The sequence below is a fragment of the Xyrauchen texanus genome, chromosome 47, assembly GCF_025860055.1.
Source record: "Xyrauchen texanus isolate HMW12.3.18 chromosome 47, RBS_HiC_50CHRs, whole genome shotgun sequence".
In the NCBI taxonomy this organism is placed as follows: Eukaryota; Metazoa; Chordata; class Actinopteri; order Cypriniformes; family Catostomidae; genus Xyrauchen; species Xyrauchen texanus.
The window spans coordinates 4,325,308-4,340,394 of NC_068322.1; the positions used below are offsets into that span (position 1 = coordinate 4,325,308).

Below are 15,087 nucleotides of genomic sequence, written 5' to 3' on the forward strand. Positions count from 1 at the left end.
TAAAAATCATAACAATCGACTGTGATTTGTCCATCGGTCCAGCACTGAGAATAATTAAAGGTGCCACGTAAACGCCGTCTAGTTCTGGGTATCATTTTCCACATAAACAATATCAGTGGGAAACATTGAAGAGTTAATATCCGATACTTATTTTTTATTGTTATCGTCAGGTGACCTATATGGCTAAACAGTGACCACCAATGTTTTTTCAATGACAATAAATTGGTGTAATTCACACAAAGAACCACAGTGTAGTTCCTCTAAATGAGTCTAGCAAAATACAGTTGTTGTTGTTTTTTATTGTTATGTTTTTTTTTTGCTTTCCTTTTATTGTCGTCGGATATAGTAATAATTAAGTAAAAAAAATTGACATTAATAAAAAATAATTTAATAAAAGAGTTTCCTCTGACCGGAGTTATTAACCATAGAAATAATTGGCAGTGCTGTAATTCACAAAAACCGCCACCAGAGGGCGTTTATATTGGTGTAATTCACACAAAGCACCACGGTTAATGTACAATGTTTTTATTGTAATATTTAACACAAAGCACCACAGTTATTGTAAACTACTCTGACAATTTATTTTATTTATTAATTTAATTTTTTGTCTTTAGAAATATTAATCAAGAAAAAACTCTGACTGGAGTTATAAGCCGTAGAAATACAAAAATCGCCACAAGACTGCGTTTGTATTTTTGTAATACTAAATTAAAAAAATATTTTGAAATGAATGAAAAATACTTTAATAAAATATTTCTTCTCACTGGAGTTTTAGCCATAGAAATAGACGCCACTGAAGAGCGTTTGTGTTGGTGTAATTCACACAAACCAAAATAGTTATTGTAAGTTCCTCTGAAAATTTATTTATTCGTTTATTTTCTGTCCTTAGAAAGATTAATAATTCAGTAAAAAAAAAAAAAAACTTTAAATAGATACAAAAAATTAAAATAAAAGATTTTCCTCTGACTGGAGTTTTATCAATCAATCAATTTTATTTCTAGCACATTTAAAACAACACATGTTGACCAAAGTGCTTCACATTATAGCATACACAGATCAAATAAATACAGAATGTAGAAAATACAATGACACATAACAAAATAAACTGGAGTTTTAGCGATAGAAATAAGTGGCACTGCTGTAATTCACAAAACTTTTATTAGTGTAATTCACACAAAGCACCACAGTTTAGTTCCTCTAAATGAGTCTGCAAAATACAGTTGTGTTTGTTTTTTTTTTTTTTTTTTTTTTGTCGTCGGATATAGTAATAATTAAGTAAAAAAATTGACATTAATAAAAAATAATTTAATAAAAGAGTTTCCTCTGACCGGAGTTATTAACCATAGAAATAATTGGCAGTGCTGTAATTCACAAAAACCGCCACCAGAGGGCGTTTATATTGGTGTAATTCACACAAAGCACCACGGTCAACGTAAGTTCATCTGACAAAATTTGTATTTATTTATTTATTGTCGTTAGACAGATTAATAATCATTGTTAACAAAACTTTATATTAAAAATATATTTAATAAAAGAGTTTCCTCTGACCGGAGTTATAACCCATAGAAATAAGTGGCAGTGCTGTAATTCACAAAGTACCACAGTTTAGTTCCTCTGTGATTATTCTGTTCACCGACTATATATATATATACACACATATAGTCGTTGAACAGAATAATCACAAAATTAAATAACAATGAAGGCAAAATAATGTCATTCACAGGAGGGCGTTTGCAGTGGTGTAACCAACGGACACAAAGTTTTAAACAAAATTAATATTTGTAGTAGTATTATGTTTTTATGTATTAATGTATTTTTGTCATTGGAAATAGTAATCATTAAGTTAAAACTATTGTAAATTTATTTAAAATAATTTAATTATAGTTTTTAGTCTAACAAAATAATTCATGAAAGAGTTTAATTCACACAAAGCACCACAGTTTGTTCCTCGAACCAAATATTTAACTTTTATTTTTTGGCGTTAGAATAATTATTAAGATACATTTTTATTTATGTATTTTTGTTGTTGGACAGAATAATTGCTAAGTTAAAAAAAATATATTTGAAGAACGAAAACTAATTTAATACAATGCTCTCTTCTCACTAGAGTTTACGCCATAGAAATAAGTGGCAGCGCTGTAATTAACAAAAATCGCCACCAGAGGGCGTTTACATTGGTGTCATTCACACAAAGCACCACAGTTTAGTTTCTCTGTGTATCAAAGTTAAAAAATAATGAAGGCAAAATGATTTAATGCACGGACACAAAGCGCCACATGTAAGTTTCATTGACAAAATTATTTATTATTATTATTATTATTACATATTTATTTTTGTCATTGGAAAGAGTAATCATTAAGTTAAAAAAAATTTGTTAATTAATTTAAAATAACTTAAGAGATTTTCCTCTCACTGGAGTTATATCCATAGAAATAAGAATTAAAGGTGTAATTCACACAAAGAACCACTGTTAAGTCTCTCCCAAGTCAGTTTGAAAAAATAATACGTATTGTATTATTTCTCATATATAATTTTTCTTTTTGGTCATTGGAAAGAGTAATCATTGTTAATCATGCAAAATGTATTTAAATATTTTTTTTTTAAATTATTCCCATGCGATTCAGTTAAAAACAAATCGATGCAAAATAGATGAAAAGGTTGTTGAAGTATTATTTACACAAATCAACACGGCACTTGATTCAGTCCAAGTGTTTTAAAGTGACTGTTATCAGCCCTTACAGTACATTGACTGAACTGTGCCCTCCTGTAGTGTCTTATGAGAACTACTGCTTCAACCTGCTTAGAAAAGTCCTCTGTCAAATTGTTAGATGCATGTTATGTTGGATGAAATGCATTTGCTGCAGTATTATGATGATTTCATGCACCTGGTCCACAGCTCTCACCTGCGCTGAACTCCTGGTGCTCTTCCGGACACTTCAGAGTCAGAGGCAATAAAATCTTCTATAAAGGTACATTGCATCTGCTTTTGAAATGATGACCAGACTCAGCATCTAAAAAGTACACTTTCCTTTATATATTAAAATAAAATCATGTTGGTTTAGAATAAACAAGTATGTATAAAGGTATAGAACAGGCTTTGTTTACATGCTGGCTCTCTTGTCAGACCGTAAAGGTGCTGCTGAGTGATGAAGTAATTTCTCCTATCCTAGCTTAATGTGCAGTCAACTATGATTAAGACATTCTTTCGGATTCCACTGAAAAACTGTAAACACTGTGGCTCTGTGTTGCTTTGAGCATCGCAACATGGCAACATTGGCTCATCTAGTGGTGTGATAGACGGGTTTGTGTTCAGATAATTGCATCAGTTACCTTATTAGCAATGAAAGTAACTTAAATGTTTCATTCTATACTGTCTTCCCACATTGCTTATTTGGATATAATTAGAAGCTTTGTTTTTTTTTATGGTGAAATAATCTTTATATAATAGAATATTTGAGTATTTGTTTTTTTTTATGAGATTAAATATTCAAATACCCAATTATTTATTAATGCCCATCTCTAGTCTGAATTCAATCATTTTACAAAGTAGAAATGGTAATGCTGATGTTGTCGTCTCACTGTATGGATGTTTGATTATAGAATCAGTTGGTTTTGTGGGAAGCACTGAAGTTCTCCTGCCGCTTCATGGTTTTCCTACTTCCAGCAATGACTGGTACAAGGTGAGTTGAACACAGAACAGTTGAAATGCAATTTTTAACTATATATGTTGCAATCTGAGAATAATTTACAATGATTGTGCATTTAGCTACTTTAGCTTCAGCTTTGGGTTCTTATTTTGTAGCAGTTGCTTTGATAAGTTTCTGTCATTGTGCAGATCTGGGTTTATTTCACCTGTTATTACTCCGCACATAAACCTCCAGCTCTTCTCCAGGGTGAGTAGAGCATCTGGAAAAGTAGTGGTATATACCTGTATGTTCATAAGTGCACAGTTTGAACTGCTTATCTGTAGTTTAATTCAACAGCACATTAAGTACCAAACAATGATATATATATATATATATATAAACAAGGAAATTGCATTGCAATACAAACCCATGAGTGAACAATGAGGTGAAGTCTTTATGAATGATCTATATGACACTGCATTTTGTTTGTTTTTGGATTAAGCAACAGAACAGCTTGTCTCAGCTCTTTAATTAGTGTTTCACAAAACCTTGTCATATAACCTCAACAGAGAATAAGACATAGATAAAAATGAATTGTTAAAAACCAGCACCATTTAGTTATTAGTGTGGGTGACGGTACAGTCACCAAGGACACTTTAAAGGCGTTTTTGTGTGCCGTGCAGTGCTACATGTGGAGTGGACAAAAAAGGAGTGACTGGCTCCACTCAACATAATACCACAGAGAAACAGAAGTACATTTGACACATCAACTCTGGATTAAATTTGCAATTTAAACTGTGGACGATTATCTTTTCCAGAGAGACCCTGCCTCAGTACTACAGTAACAGGTAACAAACACATGTTTATTCTTCTTTATACTTAAATTATGTGTAAGCACACATTTTTCACAGTTCTACACAATGAATGACCATTTAAATAAATCTTGATAATATCAGTGTGCGATTGTTATATAAAATGTGCTTCAGTTATTGGAGAAGATATCTTTCATTCAATAAAAGGATTTCATTTACCCAATGAACCATGCTCCTTCCACAGAATTACCAAAGGAGGGTCACCATTCCATAAAGTGTATTCACGTTTATATCTGTATTTACAAGCAATCATTTACAGAACACGAAAGGAAGGCCCAATGCTTTGAGGACTTGTGTTAATTGTGAGCCCACAGTATTAGTGTCAGTTTATTACAGAGTGTCTTTCCCACAAAAACAGTACATCCTTAAAGGGATAGTTCACCCAACAATGAACATTTGGTCATTGTTTACTTACCCCTCAGCTCAAACAGGTCATACGGGATTAGACGAACATGAGTAAATGACAGAAATTTCATTTTTGGGTGTCTCTGTAATAGCAGCTGCATCACTGGGCCTGTAACAGACCTTCCCACTTGATTGACTGTGAAAACACCTCTCTTTCTAGCCACATCTCGTAGCTGTAATGGAAGTCTTCCGGCAGGTCCACACGCTGACCCAAAACACTTTGGAGGCAGTTGTCTACTGGTGTAAACAGGCTGTTCTGATTCTTATCATAACGGCGTGTGTTGAATTTCTCTATGCTCTCCCGAAGCGCACACTCCTCTGCCTGGAAGTCCCATGGCCGAGCATCAATATCTGTCAAGAGAATGAAAAATACAGAGATAAGTAGGAATATCTGAAAGCTTTGAAGTCATTTAATGAAGGCAATGACTGGCTTAACCAAGATGCCAATTTCTGATTTGTCCTTTTAGTTTAGTTTGTATAAAAGCCTTATCTACAGTACACGAAGCTAACAGACGTGTAATATTGTGATAAAAGGCACAATGGTAGTTCATGGATCAACCCTGCTAACCCTCACATTGCCCCTTACTGATTATGTACAAGTATCAAAGAACCTGATGTTTACCATTCCCATATGCCCAGTCGTCGTTGAGCCGATGTCGTACTTTCTGATAAATGGCTGACATTGTTTTCATGTTACTCTTTCTCCACTGGCGGCCCAAATACTTAGTCTGGATCTTTAGGAGTTTGAGAACATAGAGCTGCATCATAGCTTGTTTGACCTTTAGCGCCCTCTTCAGGATCGGAGCAGACTTGAACACCACAAGCATCTGTGAAGGAAAAGATGATTGCATTAGAAAATAATGACAGCTTTAAACTCTCTCCATTCACTCTCCCTTACCATAGTTCTTGAGTGTTTCCACTTGGTGATTTTGTTCAGGATCCGAAGTAGGTTGATGCAGGAGAAGAGATTACGCCAACAGAACTGATTATAGTCACCAGCTTCCTGTTAACACATATACACACACGCACCCTCAAAAACAATTATTTGAATATCTTCTGGCCCCTCCTTTACAGATAAACTGAAAGTTTGAGGAAACTACTGACAACATTCGTGTTTTGTAAATCATTTAAGAAGAAATTACCAGGCTTTCAGCTGTGAGTTCAGGCATTTCATGAACCACACAATGTGGGAAATCCAGGGCGCATATACTGCCATCAGAAAATATGACAGGTTTACAAAAATCATGTACTGATACACATGTTGGATTGATTAAGTGCAGATCTCAATGTCCTCTACCTGTTTTTGGCACTGATGTAAGACATGATGTTCTGGTTGAAGAATTTCAGGATGAGCGGGATGCAGTTAGCAAAAACCAGATGTTGTGCCACATATTCAAACTTTTCCAAACAAAACAAAAAACACATTCAGTACATCTCATCACTTTTATCCATCCATTTATCTAAATCTTTAGTACAGTATAAGAAACAATGGTGAAAACAAGTCAATGAAAATGGTTGCAAATACCACTTTAGTTCAAACCTTTAGATAACTTTATATGTAACCGATTCATCCCAAAGGATGAATGGCCCTTTATAGGGATAGTAAATCCTCTGAAGATTCTCATCATTTACACATGCGATCACAGATGTGTATGACTTTCTTCTGCAGAACACAAATTAAGATTTTTAGAAGAATATTTCAGCTCTGTAGGTCCATACAATGCAAGTGAATGGGTGCCAAAATTGTGATGCACCAAAAAGTACATAAAGGCATTAAAAAAGTAATCCATACAACTCCAGTGTTTTAATCCATATCTTCAGAAGTGATATGATTGGTGTGGTTGACAAACAACTAGAAATTCTTCTCTCTGCCCAGTTTTGGGTGATATGCATGAAGAATGTGAAAGTGGAGATTGACTGAGACAGGAGGAGAATTTATAATGAAAAGGGACTTGAATCTGTTTCTCACCCATACCCATCATATCACTTCTGAAGACAATGATTTGACCATGGATTAATTTTATGCTGACTGTTTTGGCAAAAAAAACAAAAAAGGCACCCGTTTTTGGCACCCATTCACTTGCAATTGTATGGACCAAAAGAGCTGAGAAATTCTTCTAAAAACCTTAATTTGTGTTCATTAGTTCAAAGTCAGACAGACACATCTGGGATGGCAAAAGAGTGAGCAAATGCTAAGAGAACTAAAATTTTTGGGTGAACTATTCCTTTATGTGCAGTGCAGTTATATAGAGCATAAGTCAGTTTGGACTGCAAAATCTATAATTAACTGAGGAAATTACAAATGAAAGCAGGAAGTTGGCAAAGCCATTCATAATTTTTCACAGCCGAGTTGGAGACCCACACACGAGTGATTTGCTTCTGGATGTACAGCCAGTGATCACTGTGTTCTCAGTTTATCACAGCTTTAGACGTTAATGCAGTCTATCAAAGAACAGTACATCAGCTCAACAGGACATCTGTCAGCACATCAGCAATGCTGACTGCCGTCCTTGTGGTTTAATCTGAGTGAATGAGGGATTGAGTTATTGAGAGAGAGGAAGAAAAGGAAGAGATCTCTGATCGCATTTTAGTAACTGATTTTAGTGACTTTAAAGCTTTCGCTGGAAGAATGAAGACTTCGGTAACACTTTACAATAAGGTTCCATTCGTTAATGCATTAAGTATCATGAACAAACAATTAACAATATATTTAAAATGTTAATATAAAATCAACATTTAACCCCACCCTGACCCTCAACAAATATCCCTGTGATCACACATGGAGTATAAATACTCCATCTCTCTCCACTGCCCCTTCCCAATAGCCTAGGGAATAAATATTTTTCTTTTAGCATTTATTAATCTTTATAAATTTTATTTAATCAAATACAATTGTTTATTGTTAGGTCATGTTAGTTCATAGTGCATTAACTAATGTTAACATATACAGCTTGTTATTAAAAAAAAAATTGTTAGTATTTGGTGAATTAACTAATAATCATTAGTTATGCATTTACAGCATTTATTAATTTTAGTTCATGTTGTTAACTAATGTTAATAAATGGAACCTTATTGTAAAGTGTTACCAAGAATTATTTTTTTTCAAAGGATTCTTTTACCCCTCTTCTGAATTAGCCAGGAGTATTACACTGATGCATCATGACCTTTTCCAAAAGCAGTGACTTCCTGTGATCCTTAAGGTCATGTATGAGAAAAGGGAAAAACATGACAAAAATAAGACACAGTGCACTCCTATGATCAACACTGTTGACACAGTGATGGGATGAACTCCATACTGTGATCAAATAAATAAGGAGAGGGGTTACTTGTAAAGATAAACACCTACAGTGATCTTTTCAGCCACTTCCACTCTCCTCCAATAGCGGGCACTACTATGCCCAACTTACAACCACAGACATCAATTTGTCAATCTTTGTCGTGCACATCATACAGGATTAGGCTGAGCTGACAAGATGAAGCACATCACACTTCGTAACACGCTGTTCTTCACAATTACTTCTCAATTTACAATGATTTAACATTTAATGGTTTGTTCATTGCACATTTGTTCTCTTTAGATTTAATAAAAGTGCATATCGTTTGATGTAATAGGAGAGGCATCTGAGAGTGGGTTCTACTGGCTCAGCTGAAGGTGGCAAAATGTTCTCTGCAATACAACAGGAGGGATTTAGGGTCCAAAGGTCTGAGACCACTGGTGAAATATATTTTTATTTAATAAACTTTAATTTTGCCTTGAAACTGTTTTATAAAGTATCTTAATTTATTACTAATGTGAATAATCAGAAAATAAATCTGATTGCCGTTTTTTTTGTTATTTACCAGCACTCTCCACATTATCCCAATGCAATTTGAGAGTGTTCAAAAGAGCATCTTGTGTGCTTCAATGGAAGTAAAGAAGCCTTAGACATTTTGTCTCCACTACTGGTTCAAAACAGACTTTAAATCTTCTCTCCAATTTCAAAATATGTGCCAATTGCCTTTCTTTTTGACGTATTCAAGCTATCATGTTGTAAAAGCTTTACATGTCTCATTGTCGTCTCTCTTTGGTTCTCTTCTAATTAATTGTGTGCTTTGACGGTGAGCCTATCAGTAGACTACAGGGGCCATTGAGTGCACAAGATCAGAGAGAGAAGAGAAGAAAAGGAAAATTAAGAGAGACAGAGGGATGTTCTGACCTGGTATATGTGGTTGAGTTTGAAGTGTTTAAGCAGCAGTAGCAGAAGAGCAGAAATGGCTTTGACGATAATCTCCTTGTGTCTGTTCACATCAATGCCTAGCTTCATGCTTTGGAGGACAGTGATTCTGTTTCAACACAAACACATGAAAAGGTTGCCTGTATGCCTAAAAAAAAAGCAACAAACAGCACTGATCTTTTCAAACACCATTTTACACACAGACATCAAACACAGATTGCCAGTTGTGTGTGCGCGCGCGCACAAACTTACGGCATTTCCTCAGGCAGAACATCGGCAAGGATGTTGATAGAATCGGTCTTCGCTTTAGAGGTTGGAGCAGCAGCCAGTAGCAGCTTCAAAAGGGCAATCTAAGAAGAGACCAACTTTAATACAACATGCCTACAAGGTTTTTCTGCAACGCTGCAGAAAGTTATAAAAAACTAGATAGAAAAAAAATTTAACGGTATGACATTTTGTAATTAATTACATGATACATTGATTAATCAACAGAATTAATTGCAAATAATGACATACTGTATATCAATATTTGCTGAGAACTAAAAAGACATTACAGAATTGTGGCAGATGAGTAAAGAATTGAAAAAAAAAAAGTTGCTTTAGAAGTCAATATATTGCTTGTTTTTTCCATATCATTGAACAGAAGACTATTACTGGCCTACAGTCCTCAATCTAGTTTACCAATCTGTTTGAGGTAGACATAAGAGGCTTTTCACGCAGGACATGTATATAATGGTGTTTGGGGTAAAGTGTCATGCTCAAGGGCACAATGGGGATGCCTCGTGACTCGCAACATTACAAACTATGATTTGACACAATAAAATTAATTGAAAATTTGAAGAAAAAAAAAGATGAAGGTACAAGACTATTTACTTTACGTCTTTCATAAGGCAATGAACTACAATTCCATGAAGTTTGGCGAATGTAATAAAATTAAATAAATAATTGTATATTTTTCCATTTATTTTTTAAAGTTGACAGAGTATATATATATATATATATATATATATATAAACTAAAATGTTTATATTATTATTTAAATGTATGCAAAAAATAGTTTGAAAGTGCTGGAAGATTGCATCATTTACAGTGCTTCATGGGAGTGAGTGGCCGCTGCAGTGCTCATTTGTTGTGCTATGTTCACTGTGATTCACTGATTGGTAGGACATTTTCTTCATAATAATGGGTAGTTTAGTTCTTCACCAGAAATTCTGCTATTAAAAAATATTTTTAGAAAATATTTTTTAACCTTAAACCTTCGATCAACCTCATAGCTCATGGTAACATTTTCTTTAAAAGGTATCATTAATAATCAATTCCCCTATGGGAAAAAATAAATGGGGTTTTTATATCTGGAAACAGACTGCTCTATAATAGGGACAATGAGCAATTCAATTAACCAGTGCTATAGTCAAGCACCATCTTAGTGCATAAAAATATATTAAGTGAAGACGACACTTACTACATACTGAGAGAGGCTGGGCAGCATTCCCAAATATAGAACCTCTGCTGGTGTCTCTTCCACTTCCTCTTCCCCCTAGCAAATCAAAAAAGCAAGTGACTTTTTTGGCATCTGAATGGACTAGTAATAAATACGGATCAAATTTGAGCCACTTACCATAGTCATGGGGCACTGCTGTAGCTCGTCCTCTCTCTTGATCTGGACTTCTGCTATGGAAACATACTTGTGCTTGAGAGTAAAAGACAGAGTGAATTGCCATGGTGACCAAGGACAGTCTAATCTAGACTTATCTATGATTCGCTAAAAGAGCCCCAATAGAATATGTGGCAGCACAGTTTGGTAATACTAACAAATATAATCCACTTATTCAATAAATAGGCAAAAAATCTGAAGCTCAAATAGTATTATTTTGTTTTATCAGAGATGCCAACAATTATTGATTATGTCTCTGCTGACAATTAGTCAGTTGGTCAAATACAAAAGAGAAAAAAAAATAGGTTAAATATCTATTTTTTTTAAAGGAAACGTATAATAGAAATGTTTTCTTCCTTACCAGTTTAAGAGTCTTCACACTTTCATGTATGGGCCGGGGCAAACCAACTAGAGTCTCAGTGTCACTGTAAAATAACATAACTAGACTGTACTGTATATTCTATTTTTATAAAAATATATACGAGTTAAAAAATTAAGCTAGATGATTATTAAGGTTGGTAATCATCATCAATATTATTCTATAACTCAAGACACAAATGGCATAGTTTAAAGAGACAGACTCACTTGCCCAAGGTGAAGCCAATGAATTTATTTCTGCTGGTCTCCAGAAAGTGTTCGATGTCTTTCTCTCTGTGGGAGAAAGTAAGGAATTGCCAGCATGTGTTTGATCAGCTGTAGACCTTAGTCAGGGCAGATGCCATATTTAAGTTTTTGCAAATGAAACAAGAACTAACATACACACTTCTGCACCCATCACTACCCCCTTCACTCTTTCTCATCTGCATGCAGCAATGGAGTACAGCATTAGATTTGACATGTAAATGGGCAGAAACAGTAGAGGTAAATACAGCATATCTTTTCAAATAATCAAGTATTTAATTAAATAAAATGTTCCACATTCCTCTATTTTTCTTTTTTCTTCCTCCGTCTGCCTCTCTATTCATCTGTCTCTGTCCGTTGAAATACATTATTTATGCGTGAGGTACTGCAATCTGAAGACCAACCTGTTTCCAACACCGGGGTTGTGGCAGATTTTTTTGTAGGCAGTTAGGTTGTTGAAACAACAGAAATTGATCAATTGCGTGAGCATCTATAGTCATGTATCCCTGGACCAGCCACAGGAAAAAATAAGTCATTTAGATAGCTATTCAAATTCAGATTCAAATCATTCACATTGAATCAATAGACCCATGTAAGTAAACAGTCTAGGTAAAAACAGTTTATTGACATTCTGACGATGCTATCAAAAAATATTCCTCCTGAAAATAATATGGTTATATGTGGCCTTGTTCAGACTGCCACTAAAAATCAAATTTTTTTGCATATCCAAATTTTATCCAGATGAGTTTTTGATTTGCAAAAAAAAAAAAAACACATGAAATATGATTTTTCCGAATCTGATTCAAACCACACACAGAAAGGTGGTTTCAAATGCGATTGAAATCAGATTTTTTCAGATGCGTCTCAGTCCGGACGCTCTGGCTGCTCAATTCTTATTTCAAATGGTCTTTTGCGTCACTCTTAACGAGACACAAACTGATGACGTCAAAAATCGGTGACTGCAGCACGGAACATCACAATATTTACATAGTCTCCTTTACCAGGAGTTCTGCACAGTGACTGGACAGGGCGCTTATTTGGAGAGCGAGATGATGCACCTCCATTTTTCCCACATCTGTTTTGAAAGCATCTCCACATGGGTATGCCTACATCATTACCAAAGCAATCCATGCAGATAGGTTGGTCATGTCTGAACTCACAAATCTGATTTAATCACTTGCAATTAATAGTGCGGACAGTCTACCTGAAAAGATCTGATTTGAGAAAAAAATCTGAAAATAGGCTTTGATGCAAAGGTCTTATGAGCTGCATTAGCTACCAAAGCTGCAGTCTTCAGGCATAAGCTTCTCCTCACCTGACTTTGGGTGCCCAGGGCAGTCCCTTGGGGAAGGACACTCTCTCAGTGGGGGGCGGCAGTGGTGGTGGCGGCAGTTGGATAATGACGTCTCTGTCAAGGGGGTCCACCTCTCCCTCGATGCCGCTGTCCACATCATCTGGGTCATCCTCCTCATCACGGGCGTCATCATTCTTGAAAGGGTCCCGTTCATTGTACGTGTCCAGACTGTCCTGCTTGACCAGGGGCTGCAAGAGAAGTAGGAAGTGTTATAAAATATAAATATACATATAGTGCTTTGAAACCTATGGCCGGATTCATGAAACATTCATGAGAAGAAAATTATTCTTTACCACCATTTTCTTCTTAATTTCAAACTTTAAAAAAGTCTTAATAATGCTTGTAAATAACATCTAAAGGTTTGGAAAACCTCAGTCTAAATCCTAAAAGGCTTTAGGTGCCCTAAAGGTTTGGAAAACCTCACAGTCTAAATCCTAAAAGGTAAAATGTTTAATGAATTTACGGGTTGTTTCAAACATGACACTGTGTTTTATGTCATTTTTATTTTCAGCCTTCAAACCATGTAATTTTCTTTACAAAATATACATTTACAAGTGTTGAGGAATTTAATTTGTTCTATTAGACAAGGCAACCTCATGAACAGGCTATAATAATCACACAATGTGAAAGCCTGTCATTTCGTTCTTCAGAAAATATTTGATAACTTAAGAATTTTTAAAGAATTGCACATTGGTACATTCTTACAAATATCTCATAATTTATCCTAAGAACTGTCCAACAAATTGATTCCCAAGATCATTTTCATGTATCCTTCCCCTGATACTGAATTAGGTCAATAAATAATGATATATTATTGTTATGGTGTGAATCATATTTTGTTACATTTGGCATTATTTAATAATACATATACATTTTTTGAAGACTCGTATCAAGGTCCCACAAAATAATTTGTGAGGATTCTTCTGCCACTTTTAATTTTTCAGTCTGACAATAAGGTTCATAACTACAGGTTCACCATCCATTGCTTAAAGCTCATCACTTAAAAGTGACTGTTCCTTAAACCTGTAAAAGTTAAGCATCACAAAAGCATAATCACTCACACTTTTTTTTTTTACATTCCTGCTGTGCAAATTCATTTCAACAAAAGGCACAAAATAATAACTAAAATGTTTTACATCGCTAGTGCGTTCAAACAGATAAATGGCAAGATTCAGAGCAAGCATCAGGCATGAAGTGCATTAGTGGAGCGCCACCGTTTGTTCCAGTGCAGTCAGTGTATGAGTGTGTTTGTGTGCGGTACTGAGGCCATGAGCAAAGGTGACTCAGCTGTGATTGAGAAGAAGCCATTCTGCTAGTGGGAGCCAGAGTGTCTATGTGGATCTCATTGACTGAGAACATGTGGAAATGGAAAAGAACAAGAGCAGAGAGGGAGAAAGGAGGAGAGAGAGAAAGAGTCTTGCTAATGTTCACCATGTCCTGTAGCCCTCATGACCATGAACAGCTGCATCTCTTGGAACCCTTCTCTCCCCCAAATGAAGTATAATATAAATAACATTTAATTGTAATTATAAAAATAATTGTTGAGAAGGAGAAGAGAGTGGAGGAGTGCAAGGCCAGCCCACAACAAAGAGAATGCACAAAAGGGGTTTTGGGTAAAGACCTGTTTTTTGGCATAGGGACTGTCTCCTTCCAAGCTATCAACAAAGGCACTCTGTAGGGACACAAGGAAGAGATGGAATGAGCCAACAGGGAAAAGAAATAACAGAGAGAGAACGTATGAAAAGGGAAGAAAGGAGAAAGAGTTATAGAGACCTTACAGAGAGACAAAGCTAGAAAGGAAGGAGAAAGGTAGAGGATCATGTAGAAGGTCAGAAACCCTGACAACAGGCACATAGCATTTTTTTGCATGTTTCTGCATTCAGTAGTATTAGTACAGTGAGTAACACAAATTGGACATTTTTAAAAGAATAAGGCTTGTTTTTGAAAATTATACGTTTTGGGTTTCGAATATTGGCTCTCAACATGAGAGTTTGTGTGTATAGTCTGTGTAGTGACCTCAACTCATACTGGTATCTCCAAGTAGTATATGACATTCACTTTTCCCAACGTTGAAGCACACTGAACCACTGTCTGCTATTGCAACTGCTTTGAAAGATATTTAAACGTGTATGTTTCTCATACCCTGCGACTCCTGCGTCCTCTCTTCTGCTGCTGCTGTTGTTCAATGAGTTCCATGGCCGAGGCAGGAGGGGAGGCAGCTCGCATATTTCGCACTACTTTAATGCTGTCCTCGGGGAGCGGCGGTAGATTCAACTGCTCTCTCGTTCTCACCTTCATCTCCAGCACCTCCTCGAAACCTCCCAGCGTGAACTGAGCAGCA

The 15,087-nt window shown here is 35.5% G+C and overlaps 1 protein-coding gene across 3 annotated transcripts in view; it reads right to left on the reverse strand.

Moving 5' to 3' along the window:
• Positions 1–4,059: 4,059 nt before the first annotated feature.
• Positions 4,060–15,087, reverse strand: part of LOC127638936 (striatin-interacting protein 1 homolog) — a 31,128-nt gene continuing 20,100 nt past the window's right edge. For 2 of the 3 annotated variants that reach the window (XM_052120708.1, XM_052120706.1), the window contains exons 9-22: positions 14,889–15,077; positions 14,368–14,418; positions 12,708–12,934; positions 11,357–11,422; positions 11,133–11,196; positions 10,736–10,807; positions 10,580–10,654; positions 9,370–9,467; positions 9,100–9,226; positions 6,201–6,301; positions 6,046–6,112; positions 5,802–5,906; positions 5,526–5,730; positions 4,060–5,254 (exon numbers count right to left, since the gene is read on the reverse strand). In XM_052120708.1, coding sequence (XP_051976668.1) covers positions 5,004–5,254; positions 5,526–5,730; positions 5,802–5,906; positions 6,046–6,112; positions 6,201–6,301; positions 9,100–9,226; positions 9,370–9,467; positions 10,580–10,654; positions 10,736–10,807; positions 11,133–11,196; positions 11,357–11,422; positions 12,708–12,934; positions 14,368–14,418; positions 14,889–15,077 — 1,698 coding nt within the window. In that variant the 3' untranslated portion in view covers positions 4,060–5,003. The remainder of the gene's footprint in view (positions 5,255–5,525; positions 5,731–5,801; positions 5,907–6,045; positions 6,113–6,200; positions 6,302–9,099; positions 9,227–9,369; positions 9,468–10,579; positions 10,655–10,735; positions 10,808–11,132; positions 11,197–11,356; positions 11,423–12,707; positions 12,935–14,367; positions 14,419–14,888; positions 15,078–15,087) is intronic. The other variant, XM_052120707.1, reaches the window with a different exon arrangement.